Source organism: Anopheles darlingi, chromosome X (genome assembly GCF_943734745.1).
Source record: "Anopheles darlingi chromosome X, idAnoDarlMG_H_01, whole genome shotgun sequence".
NCBI classification, from domain to species: domain Eukaryota; kingdom Metazoa; phylum Arthropoda; class Insecta; order Diptera; family Culicidae; genus Anopheles; species Anopheles darlingi.
Genome location: NC_064873.1, coordinates 2,466,463 through 2,489,945, shown reverse-complemented (window position 1 = coordinate 2,489,945; position 23,483 = coordinate 2,466,463). Strand labels below are relative to the sequence as shown.

General features: G+C 54.1%; 2 protein-coding genes across 2 annotated transcripts; one reads left to right on the top strand and one right to left on the bottom strand.

The window, feature by feature from the left end:
• Nucleotides 1–69: 69 nt before the first annotated feature.
• Nucleotides 70–23,483, bottom strand: LOC125951890 (serine/threonine-protein kinase Smg1). Its single transcript, XM_049681018.1, has 7 exons — nt 23,129–23,483; nt 20,576–20,803; nt 13,950–20,467; nt 13,445–13,847; nt 2,093–4,150; nt 408–2,007; nt 70–334 (listed from the first exon to the last, which is right to left on the bottom strand). The coding sequence occupies exons 2-7, from the start codon at nt 20,678–20,680 to the stop codon at nt 132–134; spliced, it is 10,887 nt and encodes a 3,628-aa protein (XP_049536975.1). The 5' UTR covers nt 20,681–20,803; nt 23,129–23,483; the 3' UTR covers nt 70–131.
• LOC125953823 (adenosine receptor A2b) lies at nt 8,349–12,865 on the top strand. Its single transcript, XM_049683619.1, has 4 exons — nt 8,349–8,872; nt 11,510–11,807; nt 11,894–12,159; nt 12,433–12,865. Exons 1-4 carry the CDS (start codon nt 8,349–8,351, stop codon nt 12,863–12,865), a joined length of 1,521 nt encoding a protein of 506 aa, XP_049539576.1.

Below are 23,483 nucleotides of genomic sequence, written 5' to 3'. Positions count from 1 at the left end.
ATCGCGTTTCGTCCTAGACTCATTACAGTATTTACAAATCACTCATTTATTGGGTGCGGAGCAGCCAATCTCTGCCTGAAATAAGACGGCGGTGGGAAGCGACTTGCAATACGCTGCGCTGTGCTGTGCTGCTACACCCACGGCGTCCACCCTTCGTATAGGACGGCCAAATTGTTCGGATCCATCGCCTCCTGGATCATCCAGCTGACTTGCTCCGAGATGATGCACCGTCGGTTCGGATCCGGATCGCGCCCTTCCAGCTTCATGCGGATGCGCCGCCACACGGACACAGCAAACGTGTTCCGCTTCTGTTCCCGCCCCTGCCGCTGATCCTCTGCAAAACGAAACACATTATGTGTTTGTGGGTGGCTCTTTGCTGATGCTCTGTATGTCAGTATCAAACTTACTCTTATCGCGATTCCCGCTCGGTTCCGTTGAGGTCGACACCATTACGGCCGATCCTGAGTTGCTTCGATCGGTAGCTAGCATCGGGTCGGTTACACCATCAGGAAGACCGTTGTCCATCTGATCGAGCTGAAACAGCTGCTCGAACACGTCCGGCAGCATCTGCAGGGCTTCGGTGACCTTCGGTGCGACGGTATCACGCAGCAGCATCTCGTTAGCGAGCGTCAACTCATCGCCGGCCAGCTCCAGGCGAGCCAGTTCGTCCAGCAAATCGTGCACGTGCTGGTAATGCTGCAGGTAGTCGCGCAGCACCGTTGATCCGACGAGGCTCAACTGGATCGCTAGCAGCTCGCGGATCTCCTTCGCCACAGCGTCGTGCTTAGTGACGATGGTGCGTAGGGCCCGCACGGCACCTCGGCAGCCATCAAGCGCAACCCGCTCTTCCTGCTCGAGCTCGGCGATGCGCGTCAGCAGTTGGTCCTGCATATCGTCCAGCAGTACCTGCACGTTACTAAGCCAGGTGTGATCAATCACGCCCTCGGGATCGAGCAGCTCTACCAGCGCCTCCTCCGTCTTCGACAGCAACCGTGCGCTGGAGATGATGCGTGGCTGCAGCTTCTGGTACTGCTTTAGCAGCGCCTGGAAGGCAGTAGCTTGGCTGTGCATCACGCTAGCACCGGTGTCCGGGTCGCGCATGCGTTCGTAGTGCACGATCGCACGGCCGTACTGCACGAACCGGACCAGCTCGAGCCGGTACTGCTCGATCGTACGGAATGAGGTATCGCTATCTCGGCGAAACCGTTCGGCCGTATCCGGGGCACACAGCGGTTCCGGGTTCGGGGCTGCCAGGACTGCCCACTTCAGATGGTGTTCGAGGCTGTCGATCGACTGCCGGAAGACGATCTGCTGTTCGGCCAGCAGTGTACAGATGTGGTCCACCGCAGAAACGTACCCTTCCAGCTGCTGAACCTTTGCTGCACTGATGATGATAGGTGGTTGGTGGTTGCTGGAGTTGTCACCATTGCTGAATGTTTCCAGCCAGCGGTAGGCCTCATCGAACAGCTCCGGGTGTGAATCGGGGCTAATTGTCTCCGCGTCCCGCCGCAATCGTCCCACGACTATCTCGCAGTACTCCACGGCTAGCTCCGTCAGCTGATTCAGCTGATCCACCAGGAGTGCGGGATCGGGCTGACCATCGGAGGCAGCAGCGGCTTCGTCATCGATGGCTCCCAGCACCTTCATATGGCTACGCTGACAGATGATGTCGACCAGCGTGCTGGTGGGCGCCGTTGCGCCGAACGAAAGTAATGATGCTTCTGCGACCGGTGCTGGTGCAGTTACCGCTGCCGGCCCCAGCTGGGCTTGTGCAAGGCACAGCGTGAAAGACGCCACCACCAAACGGCCCGCCAGCAAGAGCCGTACCAAGCGACGGCTAATGGTATGCAGCAGTAGTACGCGGGAATCGCTCGGCGTATCCTGTTGCAACAGCTGCACCGTCGCCTGCAGCTGCGCTACCTGGCACATCTTGGCGCAGAACGCCTGCACCCAGGTTGTGGGCAACGTGGGCGTTCTGTGCGCTGCGTGCGCATGACACAGCCATAACTGTAACGATAAAAGCATTAGGCGTGATTAGGTGTGGACATGTGTGGTCGTCGCGGTGGTCCGGCGGTCGCCATTACACACTTACACTTTCCGTGATGGTCGCCGAAAGACGAGGATCGGTCACTTGCAGCAGCTGGAGCGAGCTGTAGTGCGGTGTTGGACTGTTGAAGACGCGGAGGGTCTCTTCCTGCACGGCTAGCAGCGGGACGAAGGCATCGTCCAGCCGCTGTAGCACTGCCTCCAGCTCAGCACTGTTGCCCGAGTGCGCAGCGGCCGCATGTCGCAGCTCGAGTAGCTGACCGTGCCAGCACTCGTGCAGCTTCTGGGCTCCAGCCAGACACTCGTACAGCTCTTGCTCGCGGCTCGCGGCACCACCAGACGATCGCAAGATGCCGAAGACCCGTTCCAGTAGCTGCTCATAGCTCTCGTCGAGCCCGTCGTCGTCGGTCGACCGGTCGCCGCTGGTACAAGGGCTACTTGGCGGCAGCATCGGCAGTACGTGCTGCTCAATGTGCCGGCAGGCGAACTGGAGTCGCTCGTACAGGGTGCATGTCTGTACCATCTCGATCATCGCATGGTGATCAGCCGGTGTTCCCCCGGTGTGCATGCGTAACGCCTCACTGCGCTGCTGAATTGCAAGGGCGAGGCTGGCCAAGAATGGTAGCGCCAGGATCGTCGGTCGTTCGATCACACTACCGTCGTCTTCGCCATCATCGCTGCTGACTCGTCGGCCCGCAAGGAAGTCCCTTTCGGCCGTGACGAATCGCTTGGTCAGCTCGAGTACCTGCCGAGAGAGTAGGTAACTCATCTTGACGGTGCTAGCGTGCTGGATCGGTGGTACAGGGCTTTGTACTAAGGCAAGCGCTGCGCGCTCGACCGACTCCATCCGATCCACTGATATAGGTACGGGACGCCCAACGCTGTCACCACCGGTGTCTAATGTCTCTATGAATACCGACTGCTGCTGCTGCTGCAGCAGCAGCTTGATGGTAGCCGTGACCGGATCTAGCATTTCGCCTTCGTTGTCATCCGATCCATGACCCATTACGGTATCGCTAGGGCCTCTTCCCACCGTTCGCTGCTGCTGCTGATAGTTCTGGGCAGCATTGCCCAGCATCCGATACCAGCGGCAGTACTGATCGAGCAGCTCCATTGGCACCGGGTCGGGTGCCTGGGGGCGCTGCCGAGCCAGCTCGTTCGCCACAAGGCCATAATAGAAGGCGGTCCGTCGTAAATCGGCACAAGCCGGTCCGGCCAGTAGTTTGTTGATGTGGAGCCGCGTTTCGCACAGACGCATGTATGCGTGAGCACCTTCTCGTGTCCGCGCATCCACCAGCATATCATCGATGAACTTCACCATCGCCAGGGACCATTCGAGCTCGGTCGCAGTCGGTGCAATCGCCGGCCGGTGGTCGGCGTAGTACGGGCGCATCGCTTCCGCCGCACCATCAGCCGTTGCGCAGAGGTCACGCAGCTCCTGGTACGGTTCGCGGTGCTGCTCGTGCCGGGCGATGGTTTCCCGCAGCCGTTCCAAGAGCAACGCTCGTTCCTCGCTGATAGCGGTGCGCATAGCGAGACGATCGACGAGACTACCGAGCGCATGGCTTCGGAAGGCCGACCCAAGGCAGACGGCTTCCTCGACGAGGCGCAACTGCTGGGAGTACGAGTCGCGCTGCTGTTCCGCCTGCCGCCGTTCCTGCCGTACCCTCAGCACCTCACCGGCGTGGCGATCGAGCGTGTACAGGTGCTGGCCTAGCTCGTCCCGCGTGTGTTGCCACTCCACTCGACATTCCGCGCACCGCACTGCCAGCGCATCGCGCGTCACTTCGCGCTCTAGCTGCCGCTTCGAGCGACCAATCGAGGCGGGACCGACGGCGGTAGCATCAGTGCCAGCACTGCTACGGGCCGGGTTTGTGCTCGCCACCGAGGCGACCGCTGCAGCCGCCGCAGCCGCCGTTGAAGCCACCGACATGGTCGATACGGTGATCTCGGTAGCGGTTGGTGCGGGACCACCGGCTGCCTCCTCGCTCACCGCCCAATCGAACAGTGGATCGTAAACGAACGCTTCCAGCAGCGTCAGCAGCGTTTCGCGGCCCTTCTTCAACGACTTCAGCACATGCTCGCACGCCAACCGAAATGTTCCCTGCGGAAGAGCGAAAGAAGGGTGTAAATGCGAGATTTGGAGCCACGCCGCGAATAAATCACACACACACACACCGCGGAGGGTATGCGCATCAAATCGATCGACCGGCGACCGGGTCGCTGTTTTTTTTTTTCTTGCCAAACCGATAAAACTATTCTCCGCGTGTGTGTGTGTGTGTGTGTGTGTGTTTGCCACTAGCAGGCCAGTACGTAATCTCGGCGCGATGGCGGGGGGTCTATCAGGAGGTTCCACTTATCAGTTCATCAGTGCGCATCACCATCATCATCATCATCATCAACAGCGCGTCACCGTCGCGGCCCTTTTTCCCCCGCTCCCTACCTATATTTAACCAGCCGGACAGATTCGCACGCACGCACACATAAGAATGTTCCTCTCTCCCAAATTTAAGGAACCTCAAATGCCACGGGCATAACGAAATGGTCCGCGGGTGTCTAATAACCTACCCCTCCCCCTCTTCGCCACCCCACCCCTTTTGTGTGCGATCGCGTAGTACCGATCGACACCCTCTCGCAGCCATCATTACGTCAATTGTTGCTGCTCTGAACACGGATTGGGATGATCCGCGCCGAGCTCTCGCCAGTGCCAGTTGGCCACTTTAAACCATCCGCAGCATTTGGCAGAACCGGTTCTCGCGTACCTCCCCCCCTTTCCCTTCCCCTTTACCACTGACCTCACAGCCAAGCAGCGCACGGTGGAGGCGCACGGTTCGGCACGTGCAGCAAGCAGTGGCGGTTGAGGGAGTTTTGTTTACTTTTTGTTTCATTGCCACGCACTTGTCACGATGGCACAGCGCGCGACCTCACGGCATTTTGAGCACGGCCGCAGCACCAGCACCGTAACTGCGATTTTGTGGTTGCTTTCCTGCACACACACACACACACACACAAACGCGGGCGCGCGCGCGCGCGCGAATATGACGTTACTGTTTGAATGGCGGAAGCATCGAGGAGTTCGTACCCCGAGGACACCTGTTGCAGCGTTGGTGACGTCGCGCAACGCCAATGAAGTGCACTCGCACGTTTACACACACACACACACACGCGGCGCCTTACTTGGTCCTTTCCTTTGTCTCGAACGTCGGCGTCGCGAGTAGCACTGTTAGGGGTTGGCTACTGCGCGCGCCTTGCAGCTGTCATCGATGTCGATGTCACCGAAGCCACCGAGACCGTGGCTACGTCATCGGCGGTCGGCGGTCGGCGGTCAGCTGTGGTATGCTCGCCCGTCGGTCGGTTAGGTTCTGCCGTGTCTCGAGCATGCTCTCCACCTCCCCCCGATTATCCTCTTTAATGTGTACCCCGAAGAAACCGGGAATAAATCTATCACTCACATTCACATTCCCATTCGCGCTGTATATTTCTCTCTCTTTCTCTCTCTATCTCTCTCTCGGTCTCTCTCTCTCTCTCTCTCTCTCTCTTCTCCCCCCCTCCCCCAATCTGTCTCGGTCTGGATAGAATGATGATGATGGTGATGATGATGATGATGATTTTCGTTTATCATTCTGCGTACGCCGTACGCACTTCTGTTGCATGTTGCCACTGTGTGCTGGGATCAGTCGAGTTTTGGCTTGCGTGCAGACAACACAATCAGACCACTACCATCAACCAACCAACCAACCAACCAACCAACCGATTGACCAGCAGCTACTAAAGACGGCTGGAGGCTCTTTGCACGCCGTTGCGGCTCGTGTACCTCATACGTGTACCCCCTCACCTTTGTTTGCGCTTCTTCCTCCTATCCTCCGCGTCTCTAGTGTCAGTCTCGCCGTAGAGTGGTTCGCGCTTTTGGCGCACCTGACCGGCCGCGACCGCGTGGCTCTCCTCTGTGGCATTCCGTGAGTGTGCTTCAACAAGCCCCGTCGACGCGAATTATCAACAACAACAACAAAAACAATACAAAAAAAATCCGTGATTCAATGGTGGTGTTTGTGTGTGTGTGTGTGTGTGTGTATGCTAGAGACCGTGCCGTGTTGTGTTAGGTTTAGTTAAAACATTTGAACTTGCGCCAGGATAGGGGAGCGTGTGCCTCGTAAGCCACTCCAATGGTGGATCGAATTGAACGGAGCAGCGCGTCTCGGCAGCTTTTTTTTGTGGCGACCTAAAAAAGCGATGATCAAGATCAAGAGGGACCGACGCCGCCCCTTAGAAGAGCTCCTCGTCCATCAATGGAGGTCCCAGACCAACCAAACAAATGCCGAACCCCGTATAGAAAAGAAAACTACGAGCTCATTCACGTTCCTTTATTCGCTCGCGAAGGCGTCAACGAGCGGCGCAAGCAATCAACTCGGAGTGCGTACTATTTCAAAACGCATCCAAAATACTTGGTTTTTGGGCCCTTCAACACTGGATGTTGATGATGGTCAGGGTATCACCCCTTTCTTCCTGATAAGTCGGGATGCTCCGCAGATTCTCGTGCTTCACTACACGAACGCACTCTAGTCAAGTGTAAAGTGTCTGTGTGGATCGTTTTATCCGGGCTTAGATCAGCCAATGCCTCTAACGTAACGGTCTGCACAACGTAAAGCTTTTCGTTATTTTGCCCATAAAAAAGACAGCAATCCTTCCATGCATGTTTTTGCCAGGCCTGTCTTCCTTCCACTCGATCTAAACGGATGGCACGGACGGCTATTCCTTGTCGAAATACCTAAGCCTAAATGTCGATATAGACTCCAGTAATCAGTTTAATGTTAATGGTTTTTGTTTTCAAATTAAAACTGGCTTCCAGTTCAAACCTTTGTAAGCAACTTCTCCAAACATCGTGACTTCAGTGGGTTGCTTGGTAAGGAACTCCAAGGATTAGGTACTCTAGGACATGCGGTTTGAATTGGGAAAAGTTCGTGAGATATTCGCGGTTTCAATTGGGAAAGGTTCGTGAGATATTCGAAGCTTTGGCCAGACTTGAAATTCGCCCACTGGAACTTCAACTTCAATCAGTAAGTACATGCCAACCTGCCTATTAAAGTTCGAGAGGAGAATTCTCTAGACGATATTTGGCCCTGGTTCTTTGTGGAGAGTTTGATTTAGTATTGGCTTCTCCAACGTGTTGTGCGATGATCTTAAAGTCTTTTGAACAGCGGGATGACATCCCTCAGCTGAAAAGTTATCTAAGCTCAGATCGAGAAGGCGCAAATGGTATCGACAATGATCGTCAGAATTACTGGACTACCAAAAATGGTGGCTTACGACGGCACTCGATCGCTTCTCGATGGCAGGCCCCGATCGCTAGTTAGTTGTAGCAGATGAGAATAGTAGCAGTAATAGTAGTACTAATATTAATTAGTAGCATTCTTCATTTGAAATAACAGCCAATCAGCCAACAACAGGGGGAACTTCGGGCTTTATCGGTTACTCGTTGGGGATGTTCACACTACTCACAAAAGGATTTGTCCAACTCCAAATCAGTGAGTGCGTGTGTGTTTGAGCCTTTGTGGCAATAAAGAAAATAGAAAACAAGCTATTCCGCACACACACACACACACATACACATAAAACTAGCTAACTAAAACCCATTTCGTTGGTTTGATAGTTTTGCTCTTTCTCTATCGAACAGAAGGAAGTTTTCCCTTTGTCCACGACTTTATCCAACAGCAATTTTGTGCCCGCTTCATTTCGGGCTGTTCAAACTTGGCTGTTCGTATTCTAAACCATCTTCCGAGGAACGGTCGAACCAGTTCATGGTTCGATCCATAGAGTCCATCACTCGACAGCTAAAACATACGATGCGTGGATCTCTGTCGGAAGGAACCATCCGGTTGAAATTTGCCGATCAAATACCGACCGACCGACCGAAAGTTGTGGTCATTACACATTCGCAAAGGCCATTTCTTGGTAGTCATAAAACACAACTCGGTGGAAGCACATCAGTGCAGCAGTTGCTGTGCTAATGTCAGGCGCAATAAATTTAAGCTCTCTTTCAAGGACCCCCATATAAAGTCACTTTTGATTCCAGCAGTAGTCGGTTCCAGGCGGTTTTCGTGCGCATCCAGCTTAAAGCCACGAAGAGTCTGCATCGCACACCGGAGGCTTAAGAGGAGGCATATCTAGGGAACAGTGTGAACACGCGAGACGCAGTAGCATCAGCCTTCCTCCGAGAGAGAGAGAGAGTGCGAGATACCGAGGGCACCCGAGCGGCGACCGCTCGCGTGGAGGCTGCACCCTTCGGCGTCGGCACGGCGACGTCGATGGCAAGTGCGGTCGCGGACCAGCGCGCGGTCGAGGACTTCGGTGTCGGGACAATCGGCGGTACTGGTAGTGGGAGCGTCGATATCGGCGCTATTGGTGCTGATAGTGTTGGTGGTGTGGGTAGCGGTGACGGACCAAGCGGCAGCGAGCTGGCAGCGTTCGCCGATCGTGTCAACGAGATCCACGAGGATCTGCTGATCTGGGTCGCGATCGATGGCGTGTTGATGGTATGCATCCTGAGCGGCAACATCCTGACGATCCTGGCCGTCTGGTACTACCGGCGGCTGCAGTGGCTCATCTCGAACCTGTTCGTCGTGTCGCTGGCCGTCTCGGACATCTTCGTCGGCATGACGTTACCGTACCATCTCGCGTTCTACATGGGCGTCGATCTCGGCCATCATAAGCACCTCTGTCTGCTGCGCTTCTTCGTCCTGATCATTGCGTGCAGCGTATCCATCTGGAATCTGATCGCCATCGCCGCCGACCGGTACATCGCGATCTGCTACCCGTTGCATTACTCACGGTAGGCCTACCTACACGCTGGTATTTCTGTATTGTTGTGTTGTCCTTTCGTTGCTGATGTTGCCCCGGAACCTACGGAACTCCCGTTCGTTTGTCTATACTTTTCCAGCCCAGTCTGCTATGGGTTTGATTTGATTACAAAGAACTATTATCCCCTCTCTTGCAATGGTTGTTTGTGTGTCTGTGTGTGTGTGTTTTTGTGGTTTGAAACTTTGAAAAACACTTGAGGAATGAGTTTTTGAGAAGAGAAATGGCTTGCCAGGCATCTGTAGCACGTGCAGCAATAAACCAGCACGCTCGAGTGCGTGTGTTGTCACACACACACACACACACATACAAAACACGAAAGGATAGTTTGGTATTGGATTGATGGTTAGTTGAAATGATTGATAGGAAGCAGTAAAGAGAGCGAAACAAAGAGAGAGAAGGAGAAAGAGAGAGAAAGAAAGAAGTTCTAAACTCTTTTTAGTGGCCGGACCAGCGTCTCCGGTAGTAAAGCGAGACCATGGTGAAAGTTCCTTGGTAACGCTTCAGTTAGCCTTGTGCAAGGTTGGAAGAGGAGGAGGGGGGAGTGGGGAAGGATACCACCGAAGGATTCGTCGATGTGGTCGGTATATTGACGACACTATCGATGCAGTCGAAGATTGGAAATTGAACCAAAGGTTGCGGGTTTCCTGGTGGTGGGTTTGCGGAGACGAGCATTAGTATGCAGTTGGCTCCCAATTTCTCCTCCCCTTCCTACGTCCACTTGCTTCTTCGATTACCTAGCTGAAGCGCCGCCGGTCAGGGGATGCGAGGGAGAGGTTTTGGTTGACCGAAAACCGACCAAAAAAAAAATCTAAAAAACCAGCTGCCCAACCTGGCTGCATTCGCCGGATATGATCCGATATCGGGATAGGATTCAACAACGGTAATCACTCCTTTTATTCCCAGCCCTTCCCCCCCGCTGGCATTCTCTACTTATGCGCTCAGTCGAAGCCAAAGCAATTTCGTGGCAGTAAGTTTTTTTAACGACCAGCGCTGGCGAAGAAGACGAGGCGAGTTGAGTGGATTCGCCGATGACGACCGTCGCAATTCCAGCAATTCTTGTCAATCATCCTGGGCACTCCATCCTTTGGTCAAATGGGCTTCACCATCGCACCCCGACCCCCTGTCGTCGTTCCGTCTCTTCGACGACCAAAACACTCACTGGCCGGAAACCGGAAAGTAAAGTGTTTTTATTGTTTTGAACCCATCATCTCTCGGTGTTGGATGTTGTTTCCGCCGCGCACTTAGGAATTGAGCTTTTGTACCCCACCCCTCCGAGCCGGGAACGATCGCGCCGGAGTGAACTCACCGCGGATTGCCATGAATATATCTCCGGCAACCAAAAACCCGGAACCAATCGACCGTTGCCCGGTTCGTAGCATTTCCTGTCTGGGGAGGGGGGGGAGTAGCAGTAACCGCAGCAGCCGTAAATGCTTAAAGCATTGCTGCTGGAAGAAGTAGTTCCAGTTCCCGTCGTCGTCATCCTCGTTATCCTTTTTCGTCTTTTGCTCCGTTTTTTTTTTGTTTGATTTCCGCATCTGGCCAGGATTGTGTCATGCACAATTTATCTGGTGCAGCAGCTTTGCTTCCCGGGTTCCCCCCCGCGGGCTTGTTGGACTGTTGGGATCGCTATCGGATACATACACAGCTAGTTGGGCATATCACATCGCTCTTCTTTGGTGCACGCGATAAAATCCGATACGTGGTGGTGGTGGTGTGGGAAGGGGAGCACACCGGGTTAGGGGTCCAAGGGAGTTGACACAAAACCCTTTGCCTCTGTACTCGTTGCGATCCATTGGTGTGTAGGTGTGTGTGTGTGTGTGCGCCCTCCTCGATTATCGATTAAAACGGTCGACGACGACGACGATGGCGGCGACGAAGTGCGAATGTGCGAATGTGCTGCGTCGCCGTATAAGAATATTAAACCGAGCACTCTATTCTAGAAGAGCTGGAAGACAGGAAGGGGGAGGTAAGAAGTAGTGGTATCCACTTTTGTAAGAAGTTTTAGTGTCCTTCGATGGCACCGAACCGGAAGTGCTCGGGAGAAGGCTGTAAAAGCATCTGCATCAGCGCTAGGGGCCCTGATGGTCCTGGTGCTGCTGCTGCTGCTGGTGTGGCCAAGAGTGCATTGGTTAACGACAACCCCTCTCCCTCTCTCCACACCCCTTTCTGATTGATGTTGCTGAACTTGTTGATGAGGCACTATGCGCTTTGTCACAAAACCAGCAAATGCAGCTGTTTTGCAGCACAGTTGGTTTCTGTGTTTTAATGGTGGTGGCCCTCCCTGGGGGAGGGACAAAAGCTATCAAACTGTGAAAATGCGCGCCGACATCAAGGTCATGGTTGAGCAAATGATGATGCTGATGCACGCAGGTTACACGCGGTGGTGGTATCTGGTATGGTGTGCTAATTCATTTCCATTTAGCGACGCTCCTGCTGCTGCTGCTGCTCCAGCGATGCGCCATCCGGGCATATGAGATGTCGGTTGTCGCAAAAAAACCCTGCTCCTGTTCCTATTTCTTCTCAATCTGTCTCAGCCATTCTTTTTCTTTTCCTTTGTTTCTCTCTTTGTCTCTCTCTCTCTCGCTCTCTGACTGTTCCGGTGGTTCAGGGTAATGACGAAGCGAACCGCGCTAACCATCCTTGGGTTTGGCTGGTGTTTGGCGATCGCGATCGCGACGATCCCACTAATCTGGAACAAGTGGGACACGGCCAGCGAGTGCGAGTTCGATGAGCTGCTGCACCCGTGGTACGTGGCCGGCGTCATCACGCCCATCTTCTCGGTCGTCTGGCTCTGCCTGTTCGTCGTCTACTGGCGCATCTGGCGCGAAGCGTCCAAGCACGCCAAACAGCTGCGCGTCCACGTCGGTACACTCGAGCGCACGACCAGCGACTGGAAGTCGGTGCAGGTAGGGTTTTTTTTTTTTGCAAATGATTCCACCTCCTCCACGCTTTGAACTCTCTCTCTTCCACACGCGCATACACACATACGCAGGTGGTACTGCTGATCATGGGATGCTTCACGTTCTGCTGGATACCGTACTTCGTGGTTGTGCTGACGCAGATCTTTGCGTTCGTCGAGGACAGCTCGCCAACCCTCTACAAGGCCGCCTTTTCGCTCGCAATGGCCAACTCCATGATGAACCCAATCATCTACGCGTGGAAGAACACCCACTTCCGGTACGCATTCCGGCAGCTGCTCACCTGCCGCAAACCGGTCGTTCCGCCACTACCACCGCGCGTCGTCATCGGTCAGGAATCGTCACGTCCCGGTTCTCAGCAGCAGCAGCAGCAGCAGCGGCAGCAACAACAGCAACAGCAGCAGCATCTGTCCACACTGCATGTGTCGATTACGGAGCAGGCCGTTGGTGAGATGGTGCCGGTCGCATCGGATGGACCATCGCCAGCAGGGCTGACCGGGCAGCATGGTCCGGGGCTGGCTAGCGCGATTGCCACGATACCACCGACCGTCATGGTTATTTCGCAGCTCGCCCTCAATGAGATGCCGGTGGTCGGTGGTCTGGTGCCGACCAGTACCACCACCACGACAACTACCGTTACCACCTCTACCGGTACCACCACCACGATCCGGGTGTCGGTGAGCAACCGTCAACCGGATCGGTACTGGCAGCCCGAGCCGATGTCGTGCACGGACGCAATGCGGGTACCACCGCCTTCGCCAAGCTCAGACCACGGATCAGCAAATGCGCCGACCGTCCGCGCAGGGCCGTCGTACAACGCGCGGACCTACCGGACACCCTCGCCCCGTCGCATCGTTGGCCAGAACATCATCCGTGAGAGCTACCGTTTGTACGAGGAGATGGAACGCAAGCTGGCTGGCTGCGCTGCAAACCGAAGCGAAGGGAACACCACCGACAGCCCCGTGGAAGAGGTACCGATCGATGATGAACCGGGGAGTCCGTCGGAACTCCCGGACGATGTGCTTTACATGGAGACCAAACTGTAGGATGGGATGAGGACTTGGGTACCGACTCCGAAACCGACGCACAACACGCACAACATAACCTTATCCCTTTTTACCTCCATTTTCTTCGTCCTGCCAAGAGCCGACGCCCGGATTGGCGTATTTGTGCGTGAGCGTATGTGTGTGTGTGTGTGTATGTTTGGTATATATCTCGCCTCGCAATACCTCTCGGCCTCTATTACGCTTCTACTAACGAGTTTGTTCCAGGGTCAGTGGGCCGTTCATAGAAGTAGACCCTGGGGGGAGAGGAAGAGGCGGAGGGAAGAGGGTATTTTTGGGTAGCAGGAGCTGTGATGCAACTACTTCAACTATTCTGCCAGGACAGGCCGCAGCCACATCGTACCGGCAAGAGCATGCAAGCGCACTGATAGTCTCTCGTAATGACCCACACTAGCGCACAATGTTGGTCACACCGGTTGTGGACGTACGCATTACGTTTGTGGGTGTGTGTGTGTTTCAACACAATAAAATTTAAAATTTTGTAATAAGTTAACCCCCCCCCCCCCCCTGCCCCCTCACGAAATGGAGCATACCGATTAGCAATACTGATTGGCCACTAACCTCGATGCCTGTGATGCCGAGGGCCTCCTCTAGGTTCTGTGTCATCCGGAACGGGACCTTCTCGGGGACGCGCAGCGTGTGGCCTTTCTCGAAGCACACGTTATAGTCGATGTGCACGATTTCGCCTGTGGCCAGTTTGATCAGCATGTTGTCCAGGTGACGGTCGCCGAGCCCGATAATGTAACCGATCACGCTCATCACCGCCAGCGAGAGGGAGTAGGAGCGAACGACCTGCCGCCACTCGGACGCGGTCGCACTCGAGCACCAAAGCTCCTTGGCCAGCAGATCGCGCGGGGTCTCCTGCTGCAGTTCGCGTAGCACCTGCTTCAGTGCCGGCAATGGCCACTGCTTGCGGCTGTCCGAAGTCTTCAGTCCATGCTCCTGCAGCAGTGGCTCTAGTTTCCTGCAAAAAAGTGAGTAACATAGGAAGCATATATTTATTGCATACGTTCGTGTGTGTGTTTAAGTAAATTAAGTGTGAGACGGCGGAATGTGGGTTACGTACTTGTAGAACAGATCCGAGGGCCGCTGTACGGCGCTGTCTCGACCACCATCGCGGGCCTCTCGCTTACGGAGAGCTTCGCGCTGCTGCCAACGCTTGTACAGCATATAGATCGGTACGGTATCGTCGACCCAGGTGATGAGACCGGAGCGAGGACCGAGCGGTATGACCGAGTAGTGTTGGGCGCGATAGTGCGTCACGTTGCCGTTACAATCGATCGAGCTGGTCATCATGAGGTTGGCGATCGACAGGAACTGCATGATGCGCTCGTCGAGGTGCAGATCCTCCATACCCTTCGACAGGTAACCGAAGCGGCGCCCATTGCTCCCGAGAAAGACCATCCGCTTCGGGCGTGTCTTGGTTGGCAGGATCTGGATACTGGCGTCGACCGAGCGGATGCGTATCGGTTGACCATCGATACCGGTGCCAGTGGTCCGGAGGCTACCGAAGCCCCGCCCGATACCGGGCATCGCGATGGCCGTATCGGTGAGCTGGTGCAGCCGGGGGCTGACATCGTACAGGTTGAGGAAAAAGGAGGAACGCTTTTGGCTGCGGGCCTTCAGCTGACTGTAGATGGTGCGGAACCGGGCCCATCCCTCGATCGTCGCCTGTTCGAAGTTGAGCGGTTCGGCGAGCTGTGCGATCATGGTGCTGATATGGCGATGGTAGCGGTTCTGGAAGTGGCGCTCATGATTCGTCTCGGCAGGCCGCGATGTGATGGCAAACAGCTGCTCGAGCAGGAACAGCAGCGGCCGCAGCAGCAACCGATGCTTCTCGGTTAGCAGTGTCTTGCGCACCTCGAGCTGGCCGGTATCGCGGAGTCGCTGCAGCTCGGCCTCGAAAGCGCCCACGCGCCTGGTGTATTCGCCATAGATCTGGTCGAGCGAGACCAGCCACAGCTCCTCCCACAGGAGCGAGATGCGACGAAGTTCGTGCACCAGCGTCTGCACCTGCTGCACGGTGTGCGGTACCTCCCGCGAAAGTATGTCGAGCAGGGCGTTGAAGCAGCTCGCCAGCCCGACCCCTTCGTGAGGTGACGCACATTGCTTAATCGTACCACCACCACTGTCTGCCACCGATGAACGGTCGATAAGCGAGGCGGCTGGGTCAACCACTTCGTCTAGCAGCAGGCTTACCACCTGGTGATCCTCCCGCACCGAACCAACGACGGCTGGGAAAATGATGAGATGAGGTGCATCCTTGGCCACGCGGCACAACAGCTCGGAGACGCGCTTGCGCACATACGGTTCGTGGTGGGCAAGGCGGGAGAATAGCTGTGGCGTAATGACACGCCACGGTTCGCACGGTGTTGTTGCCAGGCCCTCTTCTAGTACCTCCTTCAAGCCGAGCGCATGCTTCACGATCAATCGGAGCAACCGGAGCGTCACGGTGACCGACTTGGCCCGCTCGCTATCCTGGCCATCGTCGTTGTCCGGGCCGCCGTTTGCCTCGAGTTGATCGGGGGTCGCCGAGGACAGCTGCAGGTAGTGGAAGTAGGCATCAGCCGAGGCCGCATAGTAGCTGTAGATGGTGCGATGGTTCCGGCGCCAGATGTCGGCCAACCCCTGCAGCAGCTCGGGCGGCACGGTACGCAGGATGGGCAGCTCGTTCTGCAGCCGCTCTAGCAGCCCCACGGAGCCTATGTATCCATCCAGATCGAGACCTTCCTCCGCGTCTTCCTCTCTCTCGTCCTCGCCAGTATTCTCCGCAGCTGCAGCCGCCGCTTGTAGTAGCCCGTGCTCGTTGAGGATGGCCGCAATTCTAATGTACTCGCTGGCATCCAGCAGTACGGTGGGAGCGAGGATGGCCTGTACTTGTTCCGTATTGATGGGAGTGGTTGCTAGACCGGACCCTCTCACCTCACCGCCCAGCTCGACAATACGCTTACCCCAGCGGTAAAGCCACGAACCGAGCTGATACCAGGCTTTGGCAAGCGTCGGCGCTCGATAGACGGCCTTCTGCAGCAGCAGCCCCACCAACCCGTCGTATCGGCCAAACATCGGTGACGAGGTGTGGTCATCGACCGGCAGATACTTGGAGATAGCCGCCATTGGTGGCCGCTCCGTCTCCAACATACGCAGTCCGACCGACTCCTGTCGTAGATCGCCAACTGTCGCTTCGCCGTTGCCGCTGCTGTTGATCGTTAACCAGCCGGCGATCGTAAGCAGGAAGCGTGCCTCACGCTCCGCTAACCGCGTATCAGTCAGTGCGGCGAGGACGGAAGTGACACAGGCGGCTAGATCGATCGCTTCCAACCGCTGGTTTGCACCCTGGCAGTACAGCCATTTGCAGTGCTCGTACACCGCTCGGGCAAGATTTTCATCGCGTATCGCAGCCGTGGTGCCAACGCCGGTCACGATACAACCCTTGAGTGCGCTCGCCACTTGCTCGAGCGAGGGACGCTGGATGTTGGCCAGTGCGGGCAGTTGCTGACCCACGTTTGCCTTGCCGTAGTACTTCTCCAGTTCGCGCCGACATAGCCCATAGTTGTTCTCCTTTCGCCCCATGGATACCATGTTGAGCCGCAGGTCGATGCTCTGCTGTTCGCTGCTGCCGTACACCGAACCTCCACCACCCGATTGGCCTGCATGCAGGAACTCGGACCACGAGAGCAGCCGCATTAGCGTGAATGTGCCGTACGATTTGTCTACGTTCAGCGTTCCCAAATCGTCGCCTTTGCCCCCGCCTTCGGTACCGGAATCGACTGAGCAGCCGCCTTCTTCCTTGCTCGCACCATCCGCTAATGTTTCGTCCGGGATGCTGTTGCTGTTGCTGCTGCTGCCGGTGGTGCTGGCGCTAGCGTGAGAGAAGCGACGGGCGATCTTGTACAGGATGTGGTTGGTGATGGTCAGCTGGAACAGATACTCGCGGCACTTGGTGAGCAGACACTCCTGCAGGAAGCACTGGATCAGCTCGGTCGAGATTTCGGACAGCTTCTCGCGCTGCTCCGTCTGGCTTTGCAGGATGATGGCGGACAAGCTGTTCTCGACCGCACAAATCATCTTGTGGCTGGAGAAGTCGTTCGGAACATCGCTACCCGTCTCGATCGTCTCCCACTGGCTCATCTTGAATACGCTCGTATCATACGTCTCCTCATACCGAAGTATCGAGTAGATCTGCTCCGATGTGATCGTCACCAGCGGAATGGTGGCACGTGGCGTATCACTACCCTCCTCCGCCAGCAGGAACTCGTACAGTTCCCGGTAGCTGCCGGTGAACAGCAGCGATACGACCGTCTGATCGACGATGAAGTCGCGAATGTGCCGATCCATGCCCGCGCTGGCCGGATCGTTCAGGATGGTACGGAAGCCGGCGGCTGCCGTTTCGCGGTGCCCAGCTGCCTCCTCGGCCGCCATCAGTATCCAAGGGTACTTCTTGCCGGTTAGCTGACGGCTCCACACGTACACACCGAATAACGCGTCCGACTCCCAGTTGCGCACGAGCGCCCACACCAGCGACATCAGCGTATGCTCGAACATTCGATCCGCCGTTTTGCCGGCTGCCACCAGCTCCTGCAGCACCGCCTCTGAATAGCGGATCACCATCTCCGGCTCCATCGAGTGTAGCGCTACCAGATCGACGGCGGTGCGGATTCGCGTAAACCACTCGGCGCAGGTGGTCTGGTTGGTGCGGAAGAAGGTACGGGCTGGTTTGCTGGGCGTCGGTAGGGCGAACGCCGTGCCTTGGGCCGCATTGTAGATCTCCTTCTCGAGCGCCTCGAGGAAGCCGAGCAATATGCGGGCGTGTCGCTGGTTTGCCATCGACGTGCTGACACTGCTGACCGGAAACCGATCGCTCAGTGCAAGGATGCGTGCGTATTGCTTCACAATCGATTCGATGCGCAGGAACGTAGCTTGTGGTTTGCCGAATGGCGTGCGCAACCGGCTGCTGACGCACAGCTTGGCCGCCTCCCACTGGGCCCACGGTATCAGGCAGCGCAGATCACGTAGCGCCATCGCACCGTACGGGGATACACTGTCGCTGTATGACTTTGACAGCAGCTCGTGCAAAAAGCTGCCAGCGTAGTTATCGTCGTCCCGTGTGAACGCGATTCGGTTGAGAAGCTGACGAAGATCGGCCATGCGCAACATATCTTGCTGTCGCTCACCGTCCGCGCCCTGATACTCACTCCTTAGCTCCTGGATGTCGTCGCGCCGCTGCCGGTTGACCCCGGTGAAGGCGTTCACCTGGCGCAGCGAATAGCGTAGCGGTAGCTTCGAGAACACGACCGTGTAGCGAGTGCGCAAGGCATCGTACACTGAACACAGCTGGACGCAACACGCCTCGGCGATTGCCTGGTACGCGGTTGGCTGCAGCGATGCATACTGGCAGGCCAGATCAAGACAGTTGCCGCACGACAGACCGACCGTTTCGCTCGCGCTGCCCCAGCCGGCACTCAACTTGCACAAGTGCACCAGTAACCGGTTAAAATCGTCACAACGTTGCAGCACTTCGTGGTAACGGCAGGTGCTGGCCAGTACTGCACGGCACCAATCCAACAGCAACACTACCAACCTATGCTTCCATTCGTCATCGATAATACAGTGCTGTAGATGGTGCTGCTGTTGCTGCTCTCGTTCCAGCTGGAGCTCCTCGTCGTACCATTGCTGCAGATGCACCACGTACTCGTCCAGGAAGCGCAGGATCCGAAGGAAATGGTTGGCAGTGGGGCTGGCCTCCGACTCTGATGCCGCACCCATCAGCTTGTATGGCATGGACTGCTGCAGCAGGCTGCTAGATGATATGAAATGGTTGTTGGTGCTCGCGTGCCGGTGAGCGAGCGACACGATCGCGTGGTGGACAGAGCCATGGCGTGACCACAGCTTCTGAATCGGCGGTGACAGCAGCTCGAGCAGCACACTTAAAATCGGCTCCCGAGCCAACGTCCAGGTGATAAAAATCGAGCTCCGAGCGGTCGCCAGCGGCAACAGAATCAACATGTTAAAACTAAGGCGATACTCCAACATTGCTTCCGAGGGTTTCTGAGTCTGAGGTGCCTGAGACGGTATCGAACTCGGCCTGTCCCGCAATCGGCCCATACAGTCACGGATGTCATCTAGCAGCATCTGGTAGGCAGTGAGCAGGACCATCTGCTTCTGTTTCGCCAGGATTAGATGGTAAACGAGGAGGGTGCCCTCACGCAACGTTTCATTACATAGGAATCGGGTTTGGTAGAATGCTCCAAGTGGGTTGAATACGAGCTCCGCCAGCTCCCGGGAAGCCTCTTCGTCGATGTCGGCACGCAGATAGCGAGCGAGTAGGTAGAGGACACCAGACTTCTGCTCTTCGCTATACGCACCGAAGTGCTGTAACACCAGCTTAACTACGTGCTGTACATTACCGGCGTTATTCACTGGTGAGGCGAGCATCAATACTGCGTAATCACAGATCGCCATCAGCACAAGGGTGGTGGAGGGCGGAGCTTTGGAGAATAGTTGTTCCATTACCGGTAGAATAATGGCTGGCTGGCGCTCGAACTGTGCCCTGAAGAATTCCTCCGAGCCCGCGTTCAAGCCCAGACATTTAAGCACACAGTTAAGCGTCATCAGCATGGCACCAAAGTGTCGATCTGCACCACGCCGCTGGGTAATATCGTTCAGATCCACTCCCTCGCAGCACTCCGCAATATCGTCGACAAACTGTTCGATCAGGCTTGCCGTTATCGAGAGCTTGTCGTTCCAGAACGGCTGCAAGGAGAGCAGCACCCGGGCACAATAGGTCGTCATCGACGGTTGTTCAGTGTTGGCCGTCACCATCCAACCAACTACGTTGTCCACGACATCGCTGAAGTGCGGTACGAACTGGAGCGGATAGCTGGTAGCAAGCTGCACTAGACTGTCGGTGACGAGCATAAACACCTCCGGCTCGACATCGCACTGGTCGAGCAGCTGGCGCAGCACACCAACCAGCCACTCGGCGCTCGTGCCCATCTGCTGTGAACCCTTTTGGTCGAGGCGAACGGTTTGCAGCAGGGCGATGAGAGCGGTCCGCAGGGGCACCTTCGACGACACACTGAGATACCGTTTAATCCACCCGGTGAGTACGGAGTCTCCGTCGGACGAGAATGCTACGGCAACGTGTAGTGCCATGCCGAAAAGCCCGGCCACCCGATCGTGGCACGCGTCCGGCACGTTCTCTAGAGCTTGGCAGATCGTGTGCGAGAGCACATCGAACGATTTACGTATGTAGGACGCATTTGACGCATCCAGCAGCACCACCTCCAACTTGCCGCACAAATCGTCACAGCCGCTTACCGTTTCTTCGTTGATTAAACGGGGCAACAGCTTCGAGATACGCATATCTTCAGGGGAGTTCGAGTAATGTGGCTCATAAGCGCTTGCAGTTGTTCGGGCCGTGATGTCGGCACTCGGTGACCCCTTGCGCGCCTGCCGCCGAATACGTGAGTTTTGATAGCTTTTGCCACCGGCTTGCGCTGCCTGACTGCTGGCGCCAAGGCCCCCTCCATTATCTCCGCCCTTTCGACTGGTCGTGCCATACTCCAGGGTCGGGGTGGGTTTGCTCTGCAACGACGACCAAGAAAGTCAAAACACACGTACATGTTTGCGAAACATTGAATCGACATTGATGGACAATCGCTGTTCCCTCATCACTCCCTGCCTTAAACTTACCAACAGCTGTTGATCAGAATCCTTTTTCTTGCGCAGCGGCTTTTTGCCAGTGGTGCTGCTCCCGTTAGCGGTTCCGGAACGGTTTGAGGAGGGCTTCGAATTCATACTGGCATCGATGGAGCAACATTTATAATTGATGGTCGGTATGTGAATTTGTGATGGAATCTGCAGTAATCACACAATTATCTACCCGGATAATCAGTTTCCTCTCTAACGCGGCGCTATATACTTCATAAGCAACGGTAACACGGGAGCAATAATCATGAAAATAATCAGATCAGAACCAAGGTGTTTTGAATAGTAAGGTGGTTTCTTAGCCGCTTTGCCAGGTCACCATTTTGAACTTTTTTGACAGTGGTGTTTGGACGTTTTTGACAGTGGGGTGAACATCCCACAGTCTCACCACTGTCAAGCTCTGAAGTTTTTTCTAAAATCCGTTCAGGGTTTTGTTCTACAAGAAGCTACCTATCTGTTTAAAAAACCCTGGTCCAAGGTACTTTAAAAAGACAGGTAGCTTTATCCAGAACAAATCCCCGATTTTTTTTTAGAAAAAACTTCAGAGTTTGACATTCACGGGATGGTGGGATGTTTACTTCGGGAACGCTCTTTTCGGAGCTGTTTTCGCTTTTCCGTGGTATTACGACAGTTAAAATACACGAAAAGTGGCACGAAAGTTGAAGTTTATGCAAATATTCCCAAAATTCTTTCAATAGTTTCAATATGCTATCGGTCCGTAGGTCTTGCCACCCGGCCTAGAACAAGAGCTAGCTAGCGTTCCTGGACCGTGCTCACTCGCTGTAAAACACAACTCGGTCGCTCGATTGATCTTATATAGAGAGATGAATCATTTAAACATTCGAAAAAGAGTGAAATCAAGTACTTTCCCTGATAAAACCACCAAACTTGCCCACATCTTCTTCTTCTTCTTCTTGAAACTCACGTGGTTTTGTTGATAAAAAGCGCCCTGCTATGAATGTCAAACAAATTGAAAATGGTGACCTGTCAAAGCGGTTAAGAAGCTACCTGTCTTTTTAAAGTACCTTGCCCTGGTCAGAACCAAGGTACTTTAAAAAGACAGGTAGCATCTTAACCGCTTTGACAGGTCACCATTTTCAATTTGTTTGACATTCATAGCAGGGCGCTTTTTATCAACAAAACCACGTGAGTTTCAAGAAGAAGAAGAAGAAGATGTGGGCAAGTTTGGTGTTTTTTTCAGGGAAAGTACCTGATTTCACTCTTTTTCGAAAGTTTAAATGATTCATCTCTCTATTTAAGATCATTCGAGCGACCGAGTTGTGTTTTATAGCGAGTGAGCACGGTCCAGGAACGCTAGCTAGCTCTTGTTCTAGGCCGGGTGGCAAGACCTACGGACCGATACCATATTGAAACACTAGGAAGAATTTTGAGAATATTTGCATAAACTTCAACTTTCGTGCCACTTTTCGTGAATTTGAACTGCCGTAATACCACAGAAAAGCGAAAACAGCTCCGAAAAGAGCGTTCCCGAAGTAAACATCCCACCATCCCGTGAATGTCAAACTCTGAAGTTTTTTCTAAAATCCGATCGGGGATTTGTTCTGGATAAAGCTACCTGTCTTTTTAAAGTACCTTGGTCAGAACCAAGGTACTTTAAAAAGACAGGTAGCTTCTTAACCGCTTTGACAGGTCACCATTTTGAATTTGTTTGACATTCATAGCAGGGCGCTTTTATCAACAAAACCACGTGAGTTTCAAGAAGAAGAAGAAGAAGATATGGGCAAGTTTGGTGGTTTTATCAAGGAAAGTACCTGATTTCACTCTTTTTCGGATGTTTAAATGATTCATCTTTCTATTTAAGATCATTCGAGCGACCGAGTTGTGTTTTACAGCGAGTGAGCACGGTCCAGGAACGCTAGCTAGCTCTTGTTCTAGGCTGGGTGGCAAGACCTACGGACCGATACCATATTGAAACACTAGGAAGAATTTTGAGAATATTTGCATAAACTTCAACTTTCGTGCCACTTTTCGTGAATTTGAACTGTCGTAATACCACAGAAAAGCGAAAACAGCTCCGAAAAGAGCGTTCCCGAAGTAAACATCCCACCATCCCGTGAATGTCAAACTCTGAAGTTTTTTCTAAAATACGATCGAGGATTTGTTCTGGATAAAGCTACCTGTCTTTTTAAAGTACCTTGGTCAGAACGCAGCCATCATCTGCCGCACGAATGTCAACACAATCCATGTCATCCACGCGCACAGTCACGCCCCAAGTGATAACAATCCTTTTCTGCAGCCGTGGGCTTAACATTACTTTGGGACTTTGGTTTTTGGGTCGCATTACGAACACGTGTGTTGCACCGTTGTTCAGAAGTGCGGGGAAAGGAAAATCTTTTGGGCAAAGAAAGGAAAATAATCTGAAGCAAAACCGGCTGGCAAGCTTTAAGTGTTTGAAAACAAATATATGACCGTGTCCTAATGACCGTTCTCTTAATCAAATTGTAGTAGGTTTCTCCGTAAACCTATCACACAGAAATAATCTTCGGATTCGCTTATAATGCCTAGACACTTACATACCTTAGCAAATTATAATGAAACAGAATTAATTGCATATAACAAGTCTGCATTGAAATAACAACAGTATCCATCGTCATCGTTGCCTGACGACTAAATTTGTAATTCCATTGAATAACCATTTCAAACTTCGCCACAACTTACTACAAAAGTTCTCAGCTCGTTTCGAGCGTTTAAAAGATCTCGATGTTAAGCTTAGTAAACACAAAATACTCGAAACAAAATTAATACCCATTTTTGTCCAATTTAAATGATCCATTCAAATGAATATAAGACGACAATGAAAGCCATACGATACATTCCGACGCACCCGATAATCTAGTATTGTATTACATCGCAGAAATGATAAGCTAATGCT